Genomic DNA, 24,082 nt, shown 5'->3' with positions numbered 1-24,082 from the left:
AATCAGAGAACAGCATATCAGATAAACCCATAATTAGATCTGATTTCACAAGAGAAATCTGATCATCAAAAACCCCTGGTGAATGGATCTTTTGAAAAACTCTTATTTTTGGAAGACAAAGTACAGTGGATTTTAAAATACTCTTTTCAATCTTTCAAGGGACCATATTACTGTCATTCTGATCTATGTTCTAATGTTTCCTCATCACAAACACACCTGGAGTTGTGTTTAGTTTCATTCACACACGTTTAACACACAAACCTGCAGATTTAGTTCTTCTCTAAAACAGAAAACACTGTTCTATCTTCTAATGTCATGTGGTAATACAGGAAGTGCTCCACTGTGTTTTTTAACTTGATACTAGATCATTACTAGAATCATTTGGATCATTTCAGCTCTACAATTTCCAGTCAGTAGCTATTAACTTGAAAACTACCACTTCATGACATCATAAAGTGGAACAGAGCATCTGGAGCTTTGGAGATGCTGACAGACTAATAATCCAACATGTGTGAATGAAACAAAACATAACTCCAGGTGTGTTTTTGAGGAGGAAACATGAAGAGTCAATTTTGTGTAATATGGAACCTTTTTCATTTTTGTCAAACCTGCACCGGTGTGAACAGTCAGAAAGCAGTCCGATTACTCACCTCAGATGGACCTGTTTACATGACACTTCAATAATCTGATAACACCACAAATCAGATCATGATCAGATCATGAACAGATCATGATCAGATCATGAACAGATCATGAACAGATCATGAACAGATCATGAACAGCCAGTGTGACATGTGGATTTGGGGTTTTCAATTTAAAACACTCTTTCCTGAAGATACAGATGCAACAAATTTGTGCAGAAATTTTCATTTAGGGATTCAAAATACTTAAAAAATCTAAATCTGAAGACAAAAATTCTCTTCCAAACATGTCCCTAATATGAGAACAGTATAAAGCCTGTTAGTGTAAATGCTGAAGAGAAATAGCATGATAAAAGTACAGTGGACTGTGTGTGTGTGTGTGTGTGTGTGTTGTTGCATAGTCTGATAACTTATTATATACTTATTATACCTTATATATCATTAATATAAATCATGTATATACAAAATATAGGGTAACTAATAATGTTACAATATTACAGAGTCATTTATAAAGTTGAACATTTCAGGCCTTTTCATTCAGTGATGGCTTCAGACTGTGTGCTGTTTCTTAAAGTTTGTGCTAAATCAGAAAGTACATAATGTGTTCTGTACAACTCTAAACCCAGAGTCTTCCAGACCAGAGACTAGTTCAAATGGTCTGGAGCAGACCTTCCCAAAGTCTATGTGCCACAGTCCCCATGTCTATGTGCAGATCACACAGGGACCCTCCAGTCATATTTTACACTAAATATAAAAGAGTATGTCATGTTTTCTCCTTAGATTTACATGTTAAAACAACACATTCCAGTTCCATTAATACTAATATAATGAAATATAAACAAATATCTTATATAAAGTTGATTTAAAACTCTTATTTTCTTTCTTGCTTGTTGTGTGGACAACCTTGGGGGCCCCTGCAATGCTTCTGCACAGCCCCCCCAGTCCTGACAATAAACTGTAGAGTAGTCTGTAGTAGACTGTAGTCTTAACTCTAAAGGTGTTAACCTCTTATTGAAACACACGTGTTGATGTTCAGTGCAGTTCTTCAGATGGATGCATGTACACAGCTCTGACAGAGTCACTGGGACACTGAATAAGGCCTAGAGCATCCACACGTCTGTACCACCACACAAAGGCTTCTTATTGAGGCTATGATATGAAAGGTACAGTATGGAACTTTCTGTATGTGGCACATTTACCCACATGGTTCCATGGAAACTGAAAGTTAAAACCATACTTCAGGACATTGTTCATGGAGATAAACAAGTTTTATGCCATACTCTGGAATATTATAGCTAAAGGAACAACATTTCCATGGAAACAAGCAGGTACAGGTCAGGTTGGTGGAGATGCAAGCCCACAGTAAGAACACACCTTTTTCAGTGCTTTATCCACAATAAAAAAAAATAAAAATAAACAATATGGCTAAAAGGTTACATACTGTGGCTTTAAAATTACAATAAAATGTGTGCCTATGATCATTTGGGTCAATTCAGCAGGAGCTCTGAGGGCCAGCAAAATTGTAGGGGCCATATGTGGACCCCAGGCCACAGTTTGGTCTCCCTTGTTTTAGTCTATATGATATAACATAAATATTGATACTTTGCAGTGACATCACGTTGGGGGTGTTCTACATGTATCTCTGTGGTGTTACCATGGTGACACAATGCACACATTAACAAAGACTGTCAAAAATTATTAGACTACTTGGTATCGGCAAGGACTCAAAAAGAAGCAGTTGTACTGTTTTTGAAAAAGGAGTGCATCCCTATTAAATATTAAATACCTGAAAAAAGTATGTCTGTTCAAAAAAACTTGTTGCAGTTAATAGGTGTTTTTTATTGAAATGAGTGACAGTCTACTCCTGAGTGGGATCGTCATCAGGAGGAGCAGCTCAAGCGCAGAGTGAGAGGTCTCCATGCCTTGTCCCTCGAACCACACTCGCGTTCTCACATCAAAACATTCCACACAACGAATGATGAAGCTGCTGTACCCACCTATGACATACAACCACTCGTCAACAACCTCGATGCTAAAGTTACTGCGCCGCTCAGCACGTTGAGTACGGGGCACCACGTGTTTGTACTGGGGTTGCAGGTCTCCACGGGGTTCACGCGTAGATTACACATGTTCCTCATCTGTGTGATCATGGTCCGCTGATTGGTTACTGCTCACAGTTAAAGCCTCCACAAAAGTAGCTCTTTCTGTTGTACGTCATGCTGCTGGAGTCGGTGCTCTGTTTGGTGAAATCATCGTCCCCTGGAAAGTATCGTTTGACTGTCTCCAGCCTCTCCTCTCCATCGTACCTGCCTATGGTGTAGATCAAACCATCCAGCAAAGCCATACTAATGTGGCACCTTCAAGAATGCATGGGCGTACTTCTAGTCTCGTGTGATTTGCCAGGTCGTGCTCTAACCAGGTACACAGATCTGTTAAGGAACACTGCACTGTGGTGTGACTTCATCGTCCACCCAGAACTTGGCAAGGTTGTTGTACACTTCAGTGCCGTTGGTTGGGTTCTGCAATGGCCTTTGACCACCAAAGTTACAGAGGGACAGTTGTTGGTCCATAACCTCACTGCAGGTTTGGATAATCCCACTCGATGTAAGTGGACAGCAGGTGTTAAGCGCTCCTGAAGGTTTTCCTGGGCGATATGGACCCAGTGAAGCAGTAGTCCAGGATGATCTTCATGATTTCAGCTGACACATTAGAGATGTCACAAACCTAGCATTCAGAGCTTGATCAGCAAGTGAACAGAGCTTTGAAGGATGTGCTGCAACTACACAAGGCATCTCACAACTTCTGCTCCCTTCTCTTCTCCTTGGACACGATCACGGAAGCGTACAGTGGTTGGTTTTGTATTTAACATTCATGTATTTCTTTGAGGAGAGGTAAAAACACGTCTCCCTAAATTGTGAGATATGAGATCAAGTACAGCAGTGTATTTCCCTTTAAGAAAGTAACTGTATTATATTTGGAGCTGTATTCTCTTCAGAACTCAAAATAAGTATTCAGAATATGTATTCCCCGTACATGTTTTCAGTTACTTCCGAATACTGTCTCTGTATTACCAATAAGGTGGCTACGTATCTTCAATAGACTTAGCTCTTATAAAAACAACAAAACATGAGTTCGCATCTTGGATCTATACTTCCATGGTTCAGAACTCCACAGAAGGTTTGGACGGTTTGTTTTTCAAGAGCCACTGTCCACACTGCAAGGTGATCATACATACAATAACAGTACTAGTAAAAGAGTTCAAAATATCTAGTAGACTAGTACTAAATGGATTCTATATTCTCTGTAGACTGTGTTAGACCTACATAGGACACCAAGCTCATCATAAACTAATGTGTGGAGATCCCATCCTGTGTGAATCTACTGAAGAGTCCATTTACTGTTGGAAGAAGTTTCATTTTAATTACTAGGAACTAAAACTGTAATCATATTTGCACTATTTCATGTACCTTCTGAAATGCTGTAGAATTTAGCAAATTTTGTTAAAAAAAATTTTTCCCTGGAACCCCGTTTTTGTCCAGCATTGACACTTGTATAATGTAAATGACACTTGAACACTTGAATTTTTAAAACATTCACACGTTTTAGGCAAACAGTAGAACGTGTAACTGCAACAATAGACACGGACGATTGATTAGTCCTTAGACTACTACGTTCCAGTTTGCAGCCCTGTCATAAACCAGCTCTGATCAAATTGTGTTCAAATAAAGCTCAGATTAAAGTCTGACAAGCCTCAGACAGAGCAGTGCTTACAGTTAGCATCACACCCCCACGGATTGTTGATGATATCAGCTGCAAAGTATCAACTGTCAATAAACGTGTCATCTAATACTCTGAGAAAAGGACCCTCAGTTACGTCAGTTCGCTCCAGGTATAAGCTAAGAACAGCAGCAAAATACAAAGTACATGAACCAGGCTTGGACCAATCAGATCCCAGAAGTGCCAGGAAGGGGGCGGGGTCTGCGTGGTCACCGAAACAAAGGAAGGGGAGGGGCTAAGGCAGGAAGGGCAGCAGGAAGTGGACGGGTGAGCTTCCTGTTTTGGTTGGGTGTCCATGGCGACCAGAGCGCGGAGGGTGGAGCAAACGGGAGACAGGCGGCACTGAAGGATGTCGTAAGGAGAGCACAGGGAAGACTGCAGTAGTAGTAGTAGTAGTAGTAGTAGTAGTAGTAGTAGTAGTAGTAGTAGTAGTAGTAGTAGTAGTAGTAGTAGTAGTAGGAGGAGGAGAAGCAGTAGTGGTAGTGGTAGTAGTAGTAGTAGTAGTAGTAGTAGTAGTAGTAGTAGTAGTAGTAGTAGTAGTAGTAGTAGTAGTAGGAGAGGAGAGGAGAGCAGTAGTAGTAGTAGTAGTAGTAGTAGTAGAAGAGGAGTAGTAGTAGTAGAAGTAGTAGTAGGAGGAGGAGGAGAAGTAGTAGTAGTAGTAGTAGTAGTAGTAGAGTAGTAGTAGTAGTAGTAGTAGTAGTAGTAGTAGTAGAGTAGTAGTAGCAGTAGTAGTAGTAGTAGTAGTAGTAGTAGTAGTAGTAGTAGGAGGAGGAGAAGCAGTAGTGGTAGTGGTAGTAGTAGTAGTAGTAGTAGTAGTAGTAGTAGTAGTAGTAGTAGTAGTAGTAGTAGTAGTAGTAGTAGGAGGAGGAGGAGGAGGAGGAGGAGAAGCAGTAGTAGTAGTAGTAGTAGTAGTAGTAAGAAGAGGAGTAGTAGTAGTAGAAGTAGTAGTAGGAGGAGGAGAAGTAGTAGTAGTAGTAGTAGTAGTAGTAGTAGTAGTAGTAGTAGTAGTAGTAGTAGTAGTAGTAGTAGTAGAGGAGGAGGAGGAGAAGCAGTAGTAGTAGTAGTAGTAGTAGTAGTAAGAAGAGGAGTAGTAGTAGTAGAAGTAGTAGTAGTAGTAGGAGGAGGAGGAGAAGCAGTAGTAGTAGTAGTAGTAGTAGTAGTAAGAAGAGGAGTAGTAGTAGTAGAAGTAGTAGGAGGAGGAGGAGGAGAAGTAGTAGTAGTAGTAGTAGTAGTAGTAGTAATAGTAGTAGTAGTAGCAGTAGTAGTAGCAGTAGTTTAAGTTGTAGGAGCAGTAGTAATAGTAGTAGTGATAGTTGAAGTAAGAGAAGTAGCAGTAGGGAAGTAGTAGTGTTTGTAGTTGTAAGCATAGTAGTAGCAGGAGCAGTAGTAATAGTAGTAATGGTGGTGGTGGTAGCAGTAGTAGTAGGAGTAGTGGTAGTAGAAGTAAAAGAAAAAGAAGTTGTAGTGGTGGTGGTGGTAGTAGTAGTTGGAGTAAAAGTAGTAGTAGTAGATGAGAAAGAATATAATGTCAGGATGAGATTGGTGATAGAAAAAGTAGTAATTGCAGTAGTAATTAGTATATGATTAGACAATTTGTAGTAGTTTGGATGTCGTGTTTATAGTTGGAAGCATAGTAATAGTAGTAGTGGTAGAAGTGGTGATAGTAGTAGTAGTAGTAGTAGTAGTAGAAGGAGAAGGAGGAGGAATAGTAGTGAATGATGAAGAATAAAGAAATGAAATAGACCGACAAATGATATTAGTAGAAGTAGTAGTAGTAGTAGTAGTAGTAGTAGTAGTAGTAGTAGTAGTAGTAGTAGTAGTAGTAGTAGTAGTCATTGTTGCACATAACGTGAAAGTGAAAGAGACGAGAGAAAAAAGGAGAGACACAGTCCAGGGGAAAGTCAAAAAGAAGAGAAGGAGGAGGTTAGCATTCAAGTTCAGAAAAAATGACAAAAAGAGAGACAGAAAGAGAGAGCGAAAGAGAAACTAACGGTGCAGGTCGGGAGGAGCCAGAGCAGCCAGCAGGGGGAGCTACTGCAGGTTAGTGCCAGCGACAGGTACACTGCAAACTAAGAATATATGTACATGAGGTGAAATGACTTTATTTTGAGAAGATTAACAACACACTAGGGAGAAGCCGATTTGATTTATTTTTTTAATTTGTACCAACACTATGCAACACGGCAGAATCCTACGTGTATCACCTTGATGGCAATACAACGTCTTGATTAAAGATAACTCAAACATTTTTAACGTTGGTGAAGGAAAGAGAATAAAGAAGCGTATAAAGTAGGGTGACCAAAATTTCAAAATAAAAAGCTGAGACATCCCCGTTTTTTTGGTGGTTGGTAATAAAAAAAAAAGTGAAACGAGTGCATAATTAAGGAAAATTGTTCTGCAGAGACCATTCATGACTAACACGTGAGTCAGTATCGTCACATTTTCTTTCTGTTTTGGTCATTTCTAACCAGCCTTTCTGTTTTTTACCTAAACAAATGACACTTTATGCCACTTTGCTGTTGGCAGGGATCAAATTGGTCCAAAATAGGGACACCTGAGACCTGGGTATCATTAAGAAGTTGCCGATACAATATATACCTCGATACATAGGCCACGATACGATACATCTCGATACAGTGAGCTTTAGATTTGATATGAGATCTTTCAAATCGATTTGATACACTTCAATACAAAATAATGTCTAAATGTCTTTATTAAAGCACTTCTTTGTTAAACCACAGTGAAAAAGAAACACACCCACATGAATCATCAAAACAGCTTGCTCCTCTGAACAAGCAACAAAACTGAAGCACTATAACAAAATAATTTAGTGAACAATTCCAAAAAATACTCTTGGCGATATATCGATACAGCCCTGATATCAATACTGTATCATCATGAGTAGATGTCACTATTTCCCCGGGACAGTCCCAGTTTTGTCCTGTGTCTCTTGTCCCAGCAGATTTATCCAAAACCATTGATTTGTCTCAATTTTATACAAAAAATGTCCCAGGTGTCCCTATTTTTGACCAGTTTGATCCCAGTAAAGAGAGTCATACATTGTAATTTGTTTAGGTAAAAAGCTGCTTAAAAATAACCAAAACACAAAGAAAATGTGACTATACTCACTCACATGATAGTCGATACGATACATAGGCCACCATACGATACATATCTCAATACAGTGCACTTTCGGTTCGATACGATATATTTCAAATCAATTCATTACGGTTCAATAAAAAATAATATCTCCAAATCATGGCTGTGATACTAAAAGTCTTTGTTAAACCACTTCTTATGCAAAGTTCATATGAAACACAAATATTTTAAATCATCAAAACAGTGAAAATGTCAAATGTGTCACATAAATGAGTTTCCTTCCTCCAAACAAGCAACAAAACTCTGGCACTGTATCCAAATTATTTAGTAAAATAAACCAAAAAAATACACTTGGCGATATATATATATATCTATATATATATATCTATATATATATATATATATATATATATATATATATATATATATATATATATATATATATATATATATATATATATATATATATATATATAATATATATATATATATATATATATATAGATAGATAGATAGATAGATAGATAGATAGATACAGCAACCCCTGATATCAATACTGTATCACCACATTAAACAATACGATATATCAATATTTTGATATTTTTGCTCACCCCTGCCTGGGACATATCTTGTATTAAACTGGGACAAATCACTGGTTTTGGATAAATGTATGTGACACATTTGACATTTTCACTGTTTTGATGATTAAACTGTTTGTGTTTCATATTAACTTTGTACAAGAAATGATTTAACAAAGACTTTTAGTATCAAATCGATTTGAAATATATCGTAGCTCACTGTATCGGGATGTATCATATCGTGGCCTATGTATCGAGGTATATATCGTATCAACTTCTTAATGATACCCAGGTCTCAGGTGTCACTAGTTTGGACCAGTTTGATTCATGTCAACAGTAAAGTAGCATAAATTGTAATTTGTTTAGGCAAAATATAGAAAAGCTTCTTAGAAATGACCAAAACACAAAGAAAATGTGACTATACTGACTCATGTGTTAGTCATGAATGGTCTCTGCGTAACAGTTTTCCTTAATTACACTAATGTCACAATTTTATTAACAACCACCAAAAAAAACGGAGACGTCCCAGTTTTTTATTTTGAAATTCTGGTCACCCTACCTTCAAGTCAAAATAAGAAGAATATTTGAGTTCATTTAACCTCATGTACATATATTTCTAATGCAGTGCTCAGCGAGTTAGCAGAGTTAGCGGAGTTAGCGGGGTTAGCGGGGTTAGCGCAGAGCGGCTAGCGGGTCGGCAGACAGCAGATTAGCAGTAGCTTTGTTAGCTTAGCATCAGAGCATTTGTGAACCTTAAACTTGTACATAAATATTCTGTTTTGCTTTGTTTGACTTAGTAACTTTTCTGGTTTATGGTTTAAATGTGTACCATGTTCTTACTTGTATAATTTTACATCACCTTTTCATAATATCCGTATTTTAAAGGTGCACTACGTAACTTCTCTGGTGATGGATTTGCCTAGCAGTGGTCTCAAATGTTCCACAGTACGGCATTACGCTCACACATCTTGCAATTATTCAGTTATCGACGTAAAATGGCTTGAAAAACAATGTAAACAACATCCTTCTCCATGGAGATAGATACGTTTAACAGACAACGGACACACCAGAAAAGTTACACACTGCACCTTTAAATGAGTCCACAATTTTGGCACAAATGACTCTAGTTTTGTTAACGGACAGTTCAATATGACATGTAAAGATACTGTCTCACCAAAATGTTCACTCACAACTGAAGCCACACTGCAAAAAGTCATGTTTAGATAAGTTCATTTAAAGGAATTACGTAAACAGTGTCGCAACTTGAATTGACTTGAGTGAAATAAGATCATTTTAAAGGAAACATGTAAGATTTTGATTTTAAATTTCATACCTGAGTCCCAAACATCTAAACATGTTCAAATCAAATGTACCTTTTACTGATAACAATTGTAAAGCTGATTTATTGTTCACTGACAATCAAATCAACTCCAGGTAATTCAAGTATTTTCGACTCGTCACAACAGTACTTTTTGCAGTGCATCCACATAATTCTTTTGTATCTTTATCTGGTGTAGTGAAGCAGAAGCCACAGTCAGCAGCAGCAGTTGAATGTTCCAGAACAGAACTGGGATTTGCAGTAAGCCAATAATGAAATAGCACTTTGAAGTTTACATGAAATAATCAAACATATGAGTCTAATATCAACAGAAACCCCAGGCCTGTTCAAGAAGAGCCTCTCCCCAGGTTCATAAACAGATCAGACACATGTGTTCACAGTCCAGACACTGCTCTTTTGAATCTACAGGCTGAGATCTGAGGCCGTTCAGGCAGGTTAGTGTATTCAGGAGGTCATCAAGTTTAAAAACATAACTTGATTTTCATTGTTTTTATCTGTAATACAAGAAACACTGCTCTAGAGTTCAAAAGAGCAGTACCCCCCCTTCCCTCCCCCCCAACCCTCCCTCGGGTCTGGGTCTCACCTCTGGGACTCCGATCCTTCTGCACGCGTCCAGGAAGTTCTCCACATTTCGCCGACACTTGGCCATGCTCAGTTTGGGCTGAAAAAAGGAAAAAAAAAAAACATAACTGAATGTATTGTATATGAAATTTGCAGTTGTTTTGTTGAAATGTATCTTCTTATTGATAGAACTTCAATTAGTCACCAGTAGGTTGTTGGTTCGAGTTCTCTTTAAAGGACACACATTATGCCAAATGGATTTATATAACATTATTATAGTAGATGACGATCCCACTCAGTTATAACATTGTTCCTACATCCAACACCATACCTGGAGTTGTATTTTGCTTCATGCACTCTGATTTGGTGAATCCTGTTCAGATTACATCACATTGATGTGTCAGAGGCATGTCATATGCATGTTGCGATTTCTAGCTTTTGTGTTTTTCAATAGTGATTCCCTCTGCTGCCAGTAGATGTCCTCCTAACACCAGATCACCAAAAAGCACGTCTACATTGTTTCTGCTGCTAAAACAATAGTACTAACAGTGTTGGGAAGGTGACTTTTAAAATGTATTCCCCTACAGATTACAGACCCCAAACGTTTGTAACGTAATCCATTAAATTACTTAAAGTGAGTAATGTAATCTGAATAGTTTGGATTACTTGACTTTCTGTAGAGTAGCAAAGACTCTGATATCTTCAGATGTTTTGTCTGCTAAAAGAAAATAAAAAGCCCAGTTTTTACTTAACCATATTAAAAATATTATTGATAGAAGAGGAGGAAACACGGTCCGCGCAGCATGATTTAGTCCTGTTAAATCCTGTTTTAGCCCTGGTTTAGATCTAGTTTAGCCCTGGTTTTAGATCTAGTTTAGACCTGGTTTTAGACCTGGTTTAGTCCTGGTTTAGTCCTGGTTTACAACTGGTTTAGATCTAGTGTAGACCTGGTTTTAGTCCTGGTTTAGACCTGGGTTCAGTCCTGGGTTCAGTCCTGGTTCCTGATTTAGTTCTGGTTTTGTGTCCAGCAATGAGTGGAATTACTAAAAAAAAAAAAAAAAAAAAAAGGGATATAGCCCAAAATGTGAAAACAGGAAAATACCGCCGTGTAATCCCTTTATTTCAACAAAGTAACTGTAATCCAATTACTACTCATTGAAACAGTAACTGTAACTGAATACAGTTACTCATAATTTGTACTCTGATTATGTAACTCTGGTACATGTAATCTGTTACTTCCCAACACTGAGAACTAAAGAGCATTAAAGGCCAAAAACACTACAAATAATGCATTGTTTTTGCCCTTTAAGTAAATGTTTATGTAATTAAAATGAGAATATCCAGTCAAATCAAACTGTCAATATTAATATTTGCCCATATCATCCACTCAGCATCAAGACAACACTCAGTCATGCACCCGAGGGAGAACTCAGTGCCAAAGTCTCGCTGAGGGGAGGTTAAGTCTTGGTACGCACCACAGCAGGGGAGGGGACGTGGATACTGGCCACAGATCTGGGCTTGATGTGATTTGCCAAATGGCACAAAACAACTCCATCCATGAGAGAGGAGCCCAGGTCTTCAGGAAGGACCACCTTCAGACGAGACTCGATGCTCTGAGGAGACAGGAAACCATTATTTGTTGGGATACACCATCTCATTACATGTTCTTTTATTTATATATATATATAAATATATGCTGAAGGACAGCACAGAGGCACTGATCCTGGCTGCTCAGGAGCAGGCCCTGGCACTCGAGCAATAGAGGCCCAGATCTACCACACCAGACAAGACCCACGGTGTAGACTGTGCAAAGAGGCTCCTGAGACAGTCCAGCACATAACTGCAGGGTGTAAGATGCTGGCAGGGAAAGCATACATGGAGCGACATAACCAAGTGGCGGGCATAGTGTACAGAAACATCTGTGCAGAGTACGGGCTGGAGACCCCAGGATCAAGGTGGGAAACACCTCCAAAGGTTGTGGAGAATGACCGAGCCAAGATCCTGTGGGACTTCCAGATACAGACTGACAGAATGGTGATGGCGAACCAACCAGACATAGTGGTGGTGGATAAGAAACAGAGCAGAGCCGTGGTGGTTGACATCGCAATACCAAGAGATGGTAATATCAGGAAAAAGGAACACGAGAAGCTAGAGAAATACCAGGGGCTCAAGGAAGAGCTGGAGAGAGCCTGGAAAGTAAAGGCATCAGTGTGCCTGTGGTGATCGGACACTCGGGGCTGTAACCCCCAAACTGGAAGAGTGGCTACAACAGATACCGGGAAAAACAATGGACATCTCAGTCCAGAAAAGTGCAGTACTGGGAACAGCAAAGATACTGCGCAGAACTCTCAAGCTCCCAGGCCTCTGGTAGACGACCCGAGCTGATGAGGGTGAGAGACAACCACCGTGGAAGGTGAGAAACACATTTTTTTTTTTTCTTTTATTTTATATATATAATATATATAATATATATATATATATATATATAGATAGATAGATAGATAGATAGATAGATAGATAGATAGATATATAGATATATAGATATATAGATATAGATATAGATATAGATAGATAGAGATATATAGATATATATCTATATATATGTTTTTTTTTGTTTTTTTTCTACTGAAACCATCAAATATGTGAAGAAAAATATAAGGAATTATGTAGCAAGGAAAAAAGTTAAAGGTCCTATATAATGCTAAATTGACTCTTGTGAGCTTTAAGTCATGTTAGAATGTTGTTACTCTCTTTAACACAGACCTGGAGTCGTGTTTTGTTTCATTCACACATGTACAGAGACTAATAATAAAGTGTCACTCAAACACCTGTATAGCTCCTGTGATGTCATCAAGCAAGTTTTCATGTTAACTTTACCTTTTGTTCAGTAGAGATGAGAAATATTGATTAATTGATGAAATTATCCAAATGATTCTAGTGAAAGTGTACAGAGACTAAAAACACTTCCTGTATTACCACATGACATCACAAGGTGGAACAGCCTAAATCTGCAGGGTTTGTGTGTTAAAACGTGTGTGAATGAATCAAAACACAACTGTTTGTGATGAGGAAACTACATTAGAACAGCGTAATATGGGCCCTTTAATAAAATAGACAAAGCTGGATGACTATGTTTGTTAATGTGTGTCTCACGTCTCTGAGCTGTTCCATGAGCTCCAGCTCCTCCCTCAGCTGCTCCATCCTCCTCCTCATGGTGAACTGAGGGTCCACAGACTCCAGGCTGCGGTGGCTGCGCACAAACACTGCAACAACACAAAGTCACTGTTAGCACAAGTATACAATACATGTGAAATGCTTCTTTCTGTAATTTACTCTACAGTAACTTTACTCTCAGAATGTGAAAAATGAAGGTACATAGTCATGTAGTAGGCACACACTCAACAGTAGTCAGATTTCTACGTTAATTTTGGTAAAATATAACTTTTTTTTCCCAGGTGGAGTTCAGATCATCATAGGTATCTTATTTAATATCTGAGTAATCCAGGTATTAAACATGCACTATGTAACTTTTCAGTCAACTGTTTTGTCTGAAATGCCTCCACAGATCAAATGGTCGCCTCTGTGAAGTTAAATACATTAATGCTACAATGCGGAACATTCTAGGCAAAGTAGCATCACCTCCCTGGAGACAAGCAGGTGGTGAACCCTCTTTCAGAAAAAGTTACATAGTGTACCTTTAACTAAAATTAAAAAATCTTGGCTGTTTTTGGAGTTAAAACTTTGATAAATAAGTCAGGTTTCATGCAGGGTAAATGCAGGTTTAACTCCAAGATACTGGGGGATGGATCAAATGCAGGTTTAACCCAGACACATTGATATATGGGTCAAATATAGGTTAAACCCAGAGACACTGGGGGATTGGTCAAATGCAGGTTTAACTCAGAGACACTGGCGACGGGTCAAATGCAGATTTAACCCACAGACACTGAAGTATGAGTCAAATATAGGTTCAACCCAGAGACACCAGGGGATTGGTCAAATGCAGGTTTAACCCAGAGACATCGTGGGATCGGTCAAATGCAGGTTTAACCCAGAGACACCAGGGGATTGGTCAAATGCAGGTTTAACCCAGAGACACTGGCGACGGGTCAAATGCAGGTTTAACTCAGAGACACTGGCGACGGGTCAAATGCAGATTTAACCCATAGACACTGAAGTATGAGTCAAATATAGGTTCAACCCAGAGACACCGGGGGATTGGTCAAATGCAGGTTCAACCCAGAGACACCGGGGGATCAGTCAAATGCAGGTTTAACCCAGAGACACTGAAGTATGGGTCAAATGGAGGTTTGACTCAGAGACACTGGGAGATGGCTCAAATGTAGATTCAGTCCAGAAGTACTGAAGTATGGGTCAAATGTAGAGGACAAACTCTCTACAAGGACAGTAAAGTGTAGGCCAACCTCAACCTCTAGTTTACAGTTCACCTGCACAGTATTTGTACATGAGTTTTTTTATTTTTTGTCTGTATTTCTCTGTCGTGTCTGTGTGTTTTGAATGACTCTGTTTATTGTCTATTGCCTTGTATTTCCAGTCTGTACTTTTGCCCTGAGTCATTTGAACAGCAGCTGACGAGTTCATGTGGAAATCTGAGCGTGATGTGAGATTCACTGACACAGAAAAAACAAAAGCCATAAACAGAACATGAACAGCGCAGGGCATTACACATGACACAGTACAGCTGGACAGAATTCATTAAAAGACAGTCCATAAAACATGTACCAGTCTTATGCAAGCGCAGTGTTATGTGTTATGCTACACTGCTAACACAAGCTAACTCAAGCTAATAAGCTCAAAGAGTGACAGAGCTGCATGGAGACGTGATCAGAGCTGCAGGCGACTGAAGAAATTCTAAAGGTGTGGGAAAAGCTGTCAAACCTATTACTTTTTATTATCTCTGTGTATCTGACCCAACCTGCACTCACAAGACGACACCTGCAGGGGGAGAGCATACAAAAACTATTCATGCAGAGAAAAGTACTAGACAACAATGTATTTAATTAAATGTGTGAATCCTGACTTTACATAGAACTGACTGACAATCAACTGAACAGAAATGAACACTGAAAGCCTTTTATTTACACTAATAATAATAATAATAATAATAATAATAATAATAATAAAAAGATGCATTTCATGGAGATAGATGCATTTTATGCCATACTTATGGAGATGCAAGCCTGCTCACATAGTTGTTGTTTTTTTTGCAACACAACCAAAATGAAATCTATTTGTGTAGTTTTTTAGCTTTCTAATGTGTTATAACGTTGTTACCTCATCAAAAACACGCTACTACTGACAGCTACTACTGACAGCTACTACTGACAGCTACTACTACTACTACTGCTGCTGCTGCTGCTGACAGCCGTAGCTGTAGTAGTACCTAAGACCTCTTCGGGTGTGTTTTTGATGAGGTAACAATGTTATAACACAGTAGAAAGTAGTAGTATTAGTAGTAGTACTAGTAGTAGCTGGTAGTAGGAGTGGTAGTAGTAGTAGTAGTTGATAGTAGTAAAAGTAGTAGTAGTATGTAGTAGTAAAAATAGTAGTAGTAGTAGGCGGTAGTAGTAGTAGTAGTACTGGTAGTAGTAGTAGCTACTACTAGTAGTTGATTGCTACTACTACTACTGACAGCTACTATTACTACCAGCTACTACTACCAGGTACTACCACTACTACTACTACCAGCTACTACCAGTACTACTACTACCGCCACTACCACTATCAGCTGCTACTACTACTACCACTACTACCAGCTACTACTACTACCACTACTTCTACCACCACTACTACACTACTACTACCCCACTACCACTACCACCAGCTACTACTACTACCACTACTTCTACCACCACTACTACCACTACTACTACCCCCACTACCACTACCACCAGCTACTACTACTACCACTATTTCTACCACCACTACTACCATTACTACTACCACTACTACTACTACTACTGCTAAGCTTTCTACCATGTTATAACATTGTTCCCTCATCAAAAACACACATGAAGAGGTCTTAGCTGTCATCCATGCATGTTTTTAGCAATCTCTCCCGGGTCTCATTCGAACCCTCCTCAAGGTCAGCAGTACAATCTTGCGAACCCTCCCCCATGCTCCCACACGACAATTCTCCATAAATATACAAAAACATACAGACGCAGGCTGACTGTGTTGTTATAGCGCTCTTAAGGGGAGTGTCTTAGCATAGAGAGCAAAGGGAGGATGTTGGCAGTAGAAGTAAAATACCCCCACGTTAAAGTCCCCATTAGTTTACATAATGACTCCTGATTTCTGTTAGGTTGACTTGGCAGTAAATCATGCAGAGATGTGGACTCACTGAGAGCACTGTTTATTTATTCTGCCTGTGGACAAACTGCAGTTCTCATCAGCAGCCAGAGGGGGGCACTGTTTCTGAACTCACACACACCAGGGTTCATACAAGTTCTATTTTCAGAAACTGCTTTTCCACATGAATGAAGAACTGCACTAAGCAAAAATAACTGCCCGACCCAAAGACTTCAAGAGCCACAATACAAGCACTACACTGGAGAACATAATGTGTACTCTAGTGTTGTCAAGATACTAAAAACTCCATTTCGATACTAAGGACTAAGGACTACTCGATACTCAATACTGATTCTGATACCACAGTGATAAATAAGAACAATGTCAAAAGTACTAGGGCAGAATCGCTTGGTCAAATGCATGATATAAAAATGTGTTTATGTAGTATAGTTACGTAAAGTACTGTGAGCTCAGTCAAACATGATCAGTGATGACATCTGATCACATACAGCAGCCACTGTGGAATTATAACATCAGAAAATCACAGCCTGAGGTAGTGACGGGGGTGCTACTACTACAACTACTACTACAACGGACAACTACTACTACTGCTACAACAGACAACAACAACAGCAACAGACAACAGCAACAGACAACAACTACAACTACAACTACTACTACAACTACTACTATTACTACTACAACTACTACTGCTGCTGACAGCTACTACTACTACTGCTACTACTTATGACAGCTACTACTACATCGGACAACTACTACTACACTACAACTACTACTACTACTACATCGGACAATAACAATTACTACTACTACTACTACTACTACTACAGCTACTACTACTACTACTACTACTACTACTACTACTACTACTACTACTACTACTACTACTACTACTACTACTACTACTACTACTACTACTACTACTACTACTACTACTACTACTACTACTACTACTACTACTAGCTACTACTACTACTACTACTACTACTACTACTACTACCAGCTACTACTACTGCTACTACTACTACTGCTACTACTACTACTACTACTACTACTACTACTACTGCTACTACTACTACTACTACGCTACTACTACTACTACTACTAGCTACTACTACTACTACTACTACTACTACTACTAGCTACTACTACTACTACTACTACTACTACTACTACTACTACTAGCTACTACTACTACTACTAGCTACTACTACTACTACTACTACTACTACTACTACTACTACTACTACTACTACTACTACTACTACTACTACTACTACTACTACTACTACTACTACTACTACTACTACTACTACTACTACTACTACTACTACTACTACTACTACTACTACTACTACTAGCTACTACTACTACTACTACCAGCTACTACTACTACTACTACTACTACTACCAGCTACTACTACTACTACTACTACTACTACTACTTGCTACTACTACTACTACTACTACTGCTACTACTACTACTACTACTACTACTACTACTTCTACTACTGCTACTACTACTACTACTACTACTGCTACTACTACTACTACTACTACTACTACTACTACTAGCTACTACTACTACTACTACTACTACTACTACTGCTACTACTACTACTACTACTACTACTACTACTACTACGCTACTACTACTACTACTACTACTACCAGCTACTACTACCAGCTACTAGCTACTACTACCAGCTACTACTACTACTACCAGCTACTACTATACTGATCCTAAACTAGGTTGGTAGTTTGAATCCCGCTCTTGACATAAACATCATGGGTACAGTGATCAGAACCACTGACCCAGAGGTTGATGGTGTGATTCCAGCTCCCACAGATGACTGACAACTACCACTACTACCACTACTACTACTACTATTATTGAGCAAGGCACTTTTCCCATACAATTCCATAATATGCGGCTAGTGGACAGGAAGGGCAACTGGCATATTCGTTGTGGCTATCTTTAAGGCCAAAAGGCTAAAAAAAAAAAAATCTCCTCTTGAGGTACTTCACGCAGATGTTGACAGATGTGGTGGAGCGTGAAGCTTGCCGATTGGTGCGTTCACGTGCGAGCCGTTGCGATTGGTTGTTAATGAGGTCGTGAGTGATGTAATCTGGTGCGCTACAGTGGGTTAGTCATCGTCTTATCAGGAAAGAACACTGCTCTTCACACATCAATGAAATTATACAGCCACGGAGGGACTACAACAGTGTTATGTGAACTGGAATAAACCCCCAACGTTAAAGGGCCCATGCGACGCTGTTTCCTGATCGATGTTCTAATGTTGTTTCCTCATCACAAACAGACCTGAACTTGTGCTTTGTTTCATTTACACAGTAACATGGTAAAAGGAGCTGTTAACTTGAAAACTACCGTGTCATGACATCATAGGGTGGCACAGAGCATTTTGAGGTTTGGAGATGTAGACACACTAATAATTAAGGGTTACTCAAACATGCGTGAATGAAACAAAACACAGCTCCAGTTTGTTTTTGAGGAGGCAACAACATTATAAAATGGCGTAAAGCTCAAAAGAGGCAATTTTGTGTAACATAAGATGTGTGTTAGGGTCCTTTTCACTGCATTAGTCACAATTTAGAAGCTTGTAATAAAATGTAATTAAAGGCAATGCACCCGATTTTTATTGTCTTAAAGGGACAGTCCAGAATTTTGGACATAGGACCTCATTTCCTAGTGAGCCAGAGTGTTGGAGACGTGTGAAGACACTTTTTAAAATATTCCATCCAGTCCTTGTATTTGCAGAGGTCGCTGGTGCTAGGCTATCCTGCCACTAAAAACAGTCTTACCCACTCCACAAAACACCCGAATCAAATCTATTATTATGCCAGACTGTCGATGTGAATGTCTGCAGTGAAGACTGCAGTGAGCGCTACATTGGAGAAACAAAACAGGCACTTCTCAAGAGGATGTACCAACACAGACGAGAGAGCAATACTGGACCTCAGTCTGCTGTACATCTGTACTGTATTGCTGCCGAAAAGCCAACATAATATCAGAATATTTGTTTTGTGGCATGACTCCCAGTCGACATTCACCTGATATTGCCTTGTTTTGTAGTCCAGAGTTACATGTAGAAGTAACTCTACTTCATCATCAGTCCAAACAAGCAAGACGTCTTTTGTGCGTGTGTTCGCCATCATCAAATTCTTGTGTTTGTTTGTTGTGGAAGACGAAGGACTTTATGCGCATGCGCTCTCTGTAGTATTGTGTGTCCAGCGGCTTTGGCTGTATCCTGTTTACAGCACCACATACAGGTGTAGCATATGTATTACTTCGTTTTCACTCAGTGCACTGTTGTTGTGTCGACGTGAATATTTATTGATCCGACAAAGTGTGTGGATGCAAATAAAAAAACATCCAGGAGTGTTTTCGTGTGGACGTAATCTCAGTGTAGTTAGCTCCTCCCTGCAGGCAGATGTAAAGTAGTGTCTACCGGCATCTGACCAGAACTGAAGAAGCAGCTTGGAAGAGCTGCAAAACGGTTTTGACCTAAATAAACATTTGTACAGTTGACAAATTGAATTTCTCCTTTGCCATGGATTCGACCTGGATGACTGAGGGATTCTACACACAGTTTGCAGTGCTCCGAAAGTTACCCCTCACTTACCTCATGCACTCTGAGCATCCTAATTATTCACCACAATGAGTTTATAAGCACTTTTCACAACTTTCAGAGGCCTACAGCAACTAGTATACTAACTGCACACTTCCTGATTCTTTCACAACAAAACGTTTATAATCAGATGCGGGCAGAGCATAGCAGACTTATTTTGACCTCTAGAGCTCCATATATAATATATCTGTACTGTGGAAAGACTAACTTTGCTCAAAAACATGGGGAAAAAGAACTAGTACAGGCCCTTCAATTTTAGCACACACACAGACAGACACACACACACACACACACACACACACACACACACACACACACACAGCTATACATCTCATTCTGTAGCGTGGGTCTGTAGTGTTGTTTCAGTTGTGCCTCCTCAGCGTATCTTAAAGTATTTTGGCCAAAGTAGAGTTTTTCCACGTCTCGTCTCATGTTTTCTGTCGTAAAAACGTTTAAAGACATTCTGAGCTGCAACCGCTCTTTATACGACCACAGGCATCCGGGAGGGCATCTGAGCTACAGACGCTATGTTAGAGCAGACATCGAAATGGACTGGAGAGAGTTTATAGTGTGCAGTTGTAATATAAATACAACAATACCCAGTGGACTATTAAAGGTCCTGTATCTGATTTTTACTGTCTTTAAAAATAACTTGAAAAACGGAACTAATTCATTTGAAAAGTGCACTTGTTTCTATGGATATATCATTGTTCTGCCTGGAATGTTCCACAGGGTGACATTAAACAGCTCTACCTTACATTTATTCAATTACAGGTGGTTTTATAGTTCAAAAATATCTAGAAAAACAGGCACTCTGACTGTGAGCCAGGGAGCCTCTCCACAGATCTAACTTTAAGTTTGTCTAGTTTGGTTTCCATGACGATAGAAAGGTTTAATGCCATACTGTGAAACATTCCAGACAACGCAATAACATCTCCATGGAGAAAAGCACTTCACAGACCCAGAAAAAGTGGAGTTTTGGTGCTTTGTTTCATTCACAACACAAATCCCGCTCCACTGTGTTTTTAAACTCTACACACCTTCACTAGAATCATTTGGGATTGTCACTTTCTTCACAAAAAGTAAAAGGTCGCTGTTAACTTGAAAGCTACCACTTCATGACATCACAAGGGGAAAAGAGCATTTGGCGTTTTGCAGATGTAGACAAACTAATAACTAATAATAATTCAAACAATTGTAAACTAAACAAAACATAACCCCAGAAATATTTTTGTGCATAGGATAGAAATCAGTGCATATTTGGGAAATTCGTGCATACTTGTCTGTAGTTGAGCATAAAATAAATATTTGTAAATTCTCGTATGAGTCCAGTCGTACATAAAATGTATTGTGTATTTTATCCATCAGAATACGAACTGAAACGTTATGACATTAAGAATTACAATCACGAAATGAAAATATACGATTACGCTTATTTCAGTACGAATACAAATTCACATTCTACTGTCAAAAACACGTCGTCACTTTACAGGCATTATTTATTGAGCAAAAGAAATTAGGACTAAAACAGGACTTAAACAGGACTGAACCAGGACTGAGTGTCGGGACGGGCCCAGAGAACCATTGGGTGAAGATTAGTCCAGGTTTAGTCCTGGATTAGACCTGTTTTAGACCTGTCTTAGTCCTGGTTTAGACATGGTTTAGTCCTTGTTTAGACCTGGTTTAGTCTTGGTTGAGACCTGGTTTAGTCCTGGTTTAGACCTGGTTTAGACCTGGTTTAGACCTGGTTTAGTCTTGGTTGAGACCTGGTTTTTGACCTGGTTTAGTCCTGGTTTAGACATAGTTTAGTCCTGGTTTAGTTCTTGTTTAGTCCTGGATCAGACCTGTTTTAGTTCTCGTTTAGTCCTGGTTTAGACCTGGTTTAGTCCTGGATTAGACCTGTCTTAGTCCTGGTTTAGTCCTTCTTTAGACCTGGTTTAGACCTTGTTTAGTCCTGGTTTAGTCCTGGTTTAGACCTGGTTTATTCATGGTTTAGTCGTGGTTTAGACCTGGTTTAGACCTGGTTTAGGCCTGGTTTAGACCTGGTATAGACCTTTGTTTAGTCATGGTTTAGTCCTAGTTTAGACATGGTTTAGTCCTGTATTAGTCCTGTATTAGACCTGTTTTAGTCCTGGCTTAGTCCTGGCTTAGTCCTGGTTCAGTCCTGGTTCAGTCCTGGTTCAGTCCTGGCTCAGTCCATATGTGGCACAAAAGTCCAGCATCTCAATCAATGTTTCTTCTGCTCAATAAATAACCCCTGTGAAGTGACGACGTATTTTTGAGAATCGAGTAGCGTCTGAGAATTCGTATTCATGCTGAAGAAAGCATAATCATACATTTTCATTTCGTGATTGTAATTCTTGTGAATGTCGTAACTTTTCAATTCATATTTTGATGGATAAAATACACACATTAGATTTTAAGTACAACTGGACACATTTAAGAGTTTACGAATATTTATTTCATGCTCAACTACAGCCAAATATGCATTGGTTTTCTGTCCTATGCACATGGATATTTCTGAAAGCTTTCACACTCCATAAGGTTACAACATTCTAATATGACTCAAATTTGCGTAAAATTGGACCTTTAACTACAAACGGCAAATAAGATGAAGAAGCAAAGCAGTCCCAGTGTGTCTGTGTTAAAAACAATAAAGTTTGTTATAGTGAGTCCCGTTTTTGGGGCAATGCGGAAACCTACCACTGTGAATGTCCACGACGTCATGGTCTCTGTAAGGGGGCGTGTCCTGTGAGCGGTGGGAGGAGTCAGGACCGCGAGGGGGCGGAGAGCAAGGCATGGAGGGCGGGGCTAAACCAGGAAGTGTGCGGGAACCACCGGCGACGACATACAGGGCGGGGAGGGGCGTGTTTTTAAAAGGGGTGTGGTTATAGAAAATGCGATTGGAGTGGAAGGATAAAAACACCATGAAAAAAAAGGTTTAGACAAGACGTGAGGAGGCAGGGTCACCAGAAGGGGGTGTAGTGCGTGTTTGTGAAAGGAAATAACGAGAACAGCGTGTAAAAAATACCCCAAAACACCAAAATGTACCAGTTGATGTAAATAAATGATCATAAAAGAGGATTAAAACCAAAATTTGCATGCATTTGGTAGACAAGAAGCAAGCAGAACATTTAAAAAGACGAAAAATGAGTGAGTGACATGTAGGGATGACAACAAAGAACAAAAACAGCACAAAACAAAATCATTATTAGCAGCGGCACATTCAAAAACAACATGTTAGCATTGTTAGCAGTTAGCGGGACTTTTACGTACAGTTAGCAACACAGGCTAAATGGATGCTAGCAGTTTAGGAGCATGGCGGCTGGGAGTTATAATGTTGTATTGACATAAAGAAGCACAATGGAGTTTTGATAAGCTAAATGTAAGGTAAACTAAAACTGTGGGTGATTTTTTTTGGTTGTTCTTTCAAAATAAAAGCTTTAAATGAAAAAATATTGACTCACCCGAGCGAGGTTTGAGACCAAACGGTGCAGTGGAGAAAGCTGGAGGACCACTGACTGGAGATCGGTCATTTCTCTGGAACAAGAATTACATAAACAGGGGTAAGTTAGCAAAAACAAAACAATGTAAAAGAAAAAAAAACATATACTTGGTTTATAATTTACAAATAAAGTCTCTTTCTATGAAGTCGAGCAAAGTCTAGAGCGGCGATTGCTGGTTTCAGATGACATCACAACATTCTATAGGCCAATAATATTTACACAGATGGGGGCACCTAGTGCCTCCGCTCAATTTCATTTCTCTCCAGTAACTAGGTCAGGAATCAGAATACACTAGATGGTTCGCAAAAACTCCGGAAGTGTGAGTTCAGGCACCAGTCAATCAGCGAAGATCCATACATTCTGTGTTGTCAACAATTCCCGAGATCGAGGATTTAAAGCCAGAATAAAGAGAATGTTTAGTGAATTTTATCAAGGGGAAAGATGTTATTGTCCTTTTTCCTACGGGATTTGGGAAAAGCTTAATATAACAGTTAGCCCCGTTAGCGGCGCATCATATACATCACGACCAAATAGCAGCGATTGGTTAAATGATAAAAAGTACCCGCCTACCGTCGAGCGAACGAATTCTAACACTGCG

At 39.3% G+C, this 24,082-nt stretch overlaps 1 protein-coding gene across 2 annotated transcripts in view; it reads right to left on the bottom strand.

Moving 5' to 3' along the window:
• Positions 1 to 24,082, bottom strand: part of lrch1 (leucine-rich repeats and calponin homology (CH) domain containing 1) — a 107,079-nt gene that overhangs the window by 6,402 nt on the left and 76,595 nt on the right. Inside the window, exons 14-18 of one of the 2 annotated variants that reach the window (XM_020931675.2) lie at positions 23,446 to 23,518; positions 22,682 to 22,789; positions 13,149 to 13,258; positions 11,471 to 11,608; positions 10,018 to 10,095 (exon numbers count right to left, since the gene is read on the bottom strand). In XM_020931675.2, the coding sequence (XP_020787334.1) occupies positions 10,018 to 10,095; positions 11,471 to 11,608; positions 13,149 to 13,258; positions 22,682 to 22,789; positions 23,446 to 23,518 (507 nt within the window). The remainder of the gene's footprint in view (positions 1 to 10,017; positions 10,096 to 11,470; positions 11,609 to 13,148; positions 13,259 to 22,681; positions 22,790 to 23,445; positions 23,519 to 24,082) is intronic. The other variant, XM_055148258.1, reaches the window with a different exon arrangement.

Source organism: Boleophthalmus pectinirostris, unplaced genomic scaffold (assembly GCF_026225935.1).
Source record: "Boleophthalmus pectinirostris isolate CB_2022bp ecotype Guang Dong unplaced genomic scaffold, ASM2622593v1 HiC_scaffold_1, whole genome shotgun sequence".
In the NCBI taxonomy this organism is placed as follows: domain Eukaryota; kingdom Metazoa; phylum Chordata; class Actinopteri; order Gobiiformes; family Gobiidae; genus Boleophthalmus; species Boleophthalmus pectinirostris.
This window is presented reverse-complemented; position numbering and strand designations above follow the sequence as displayed.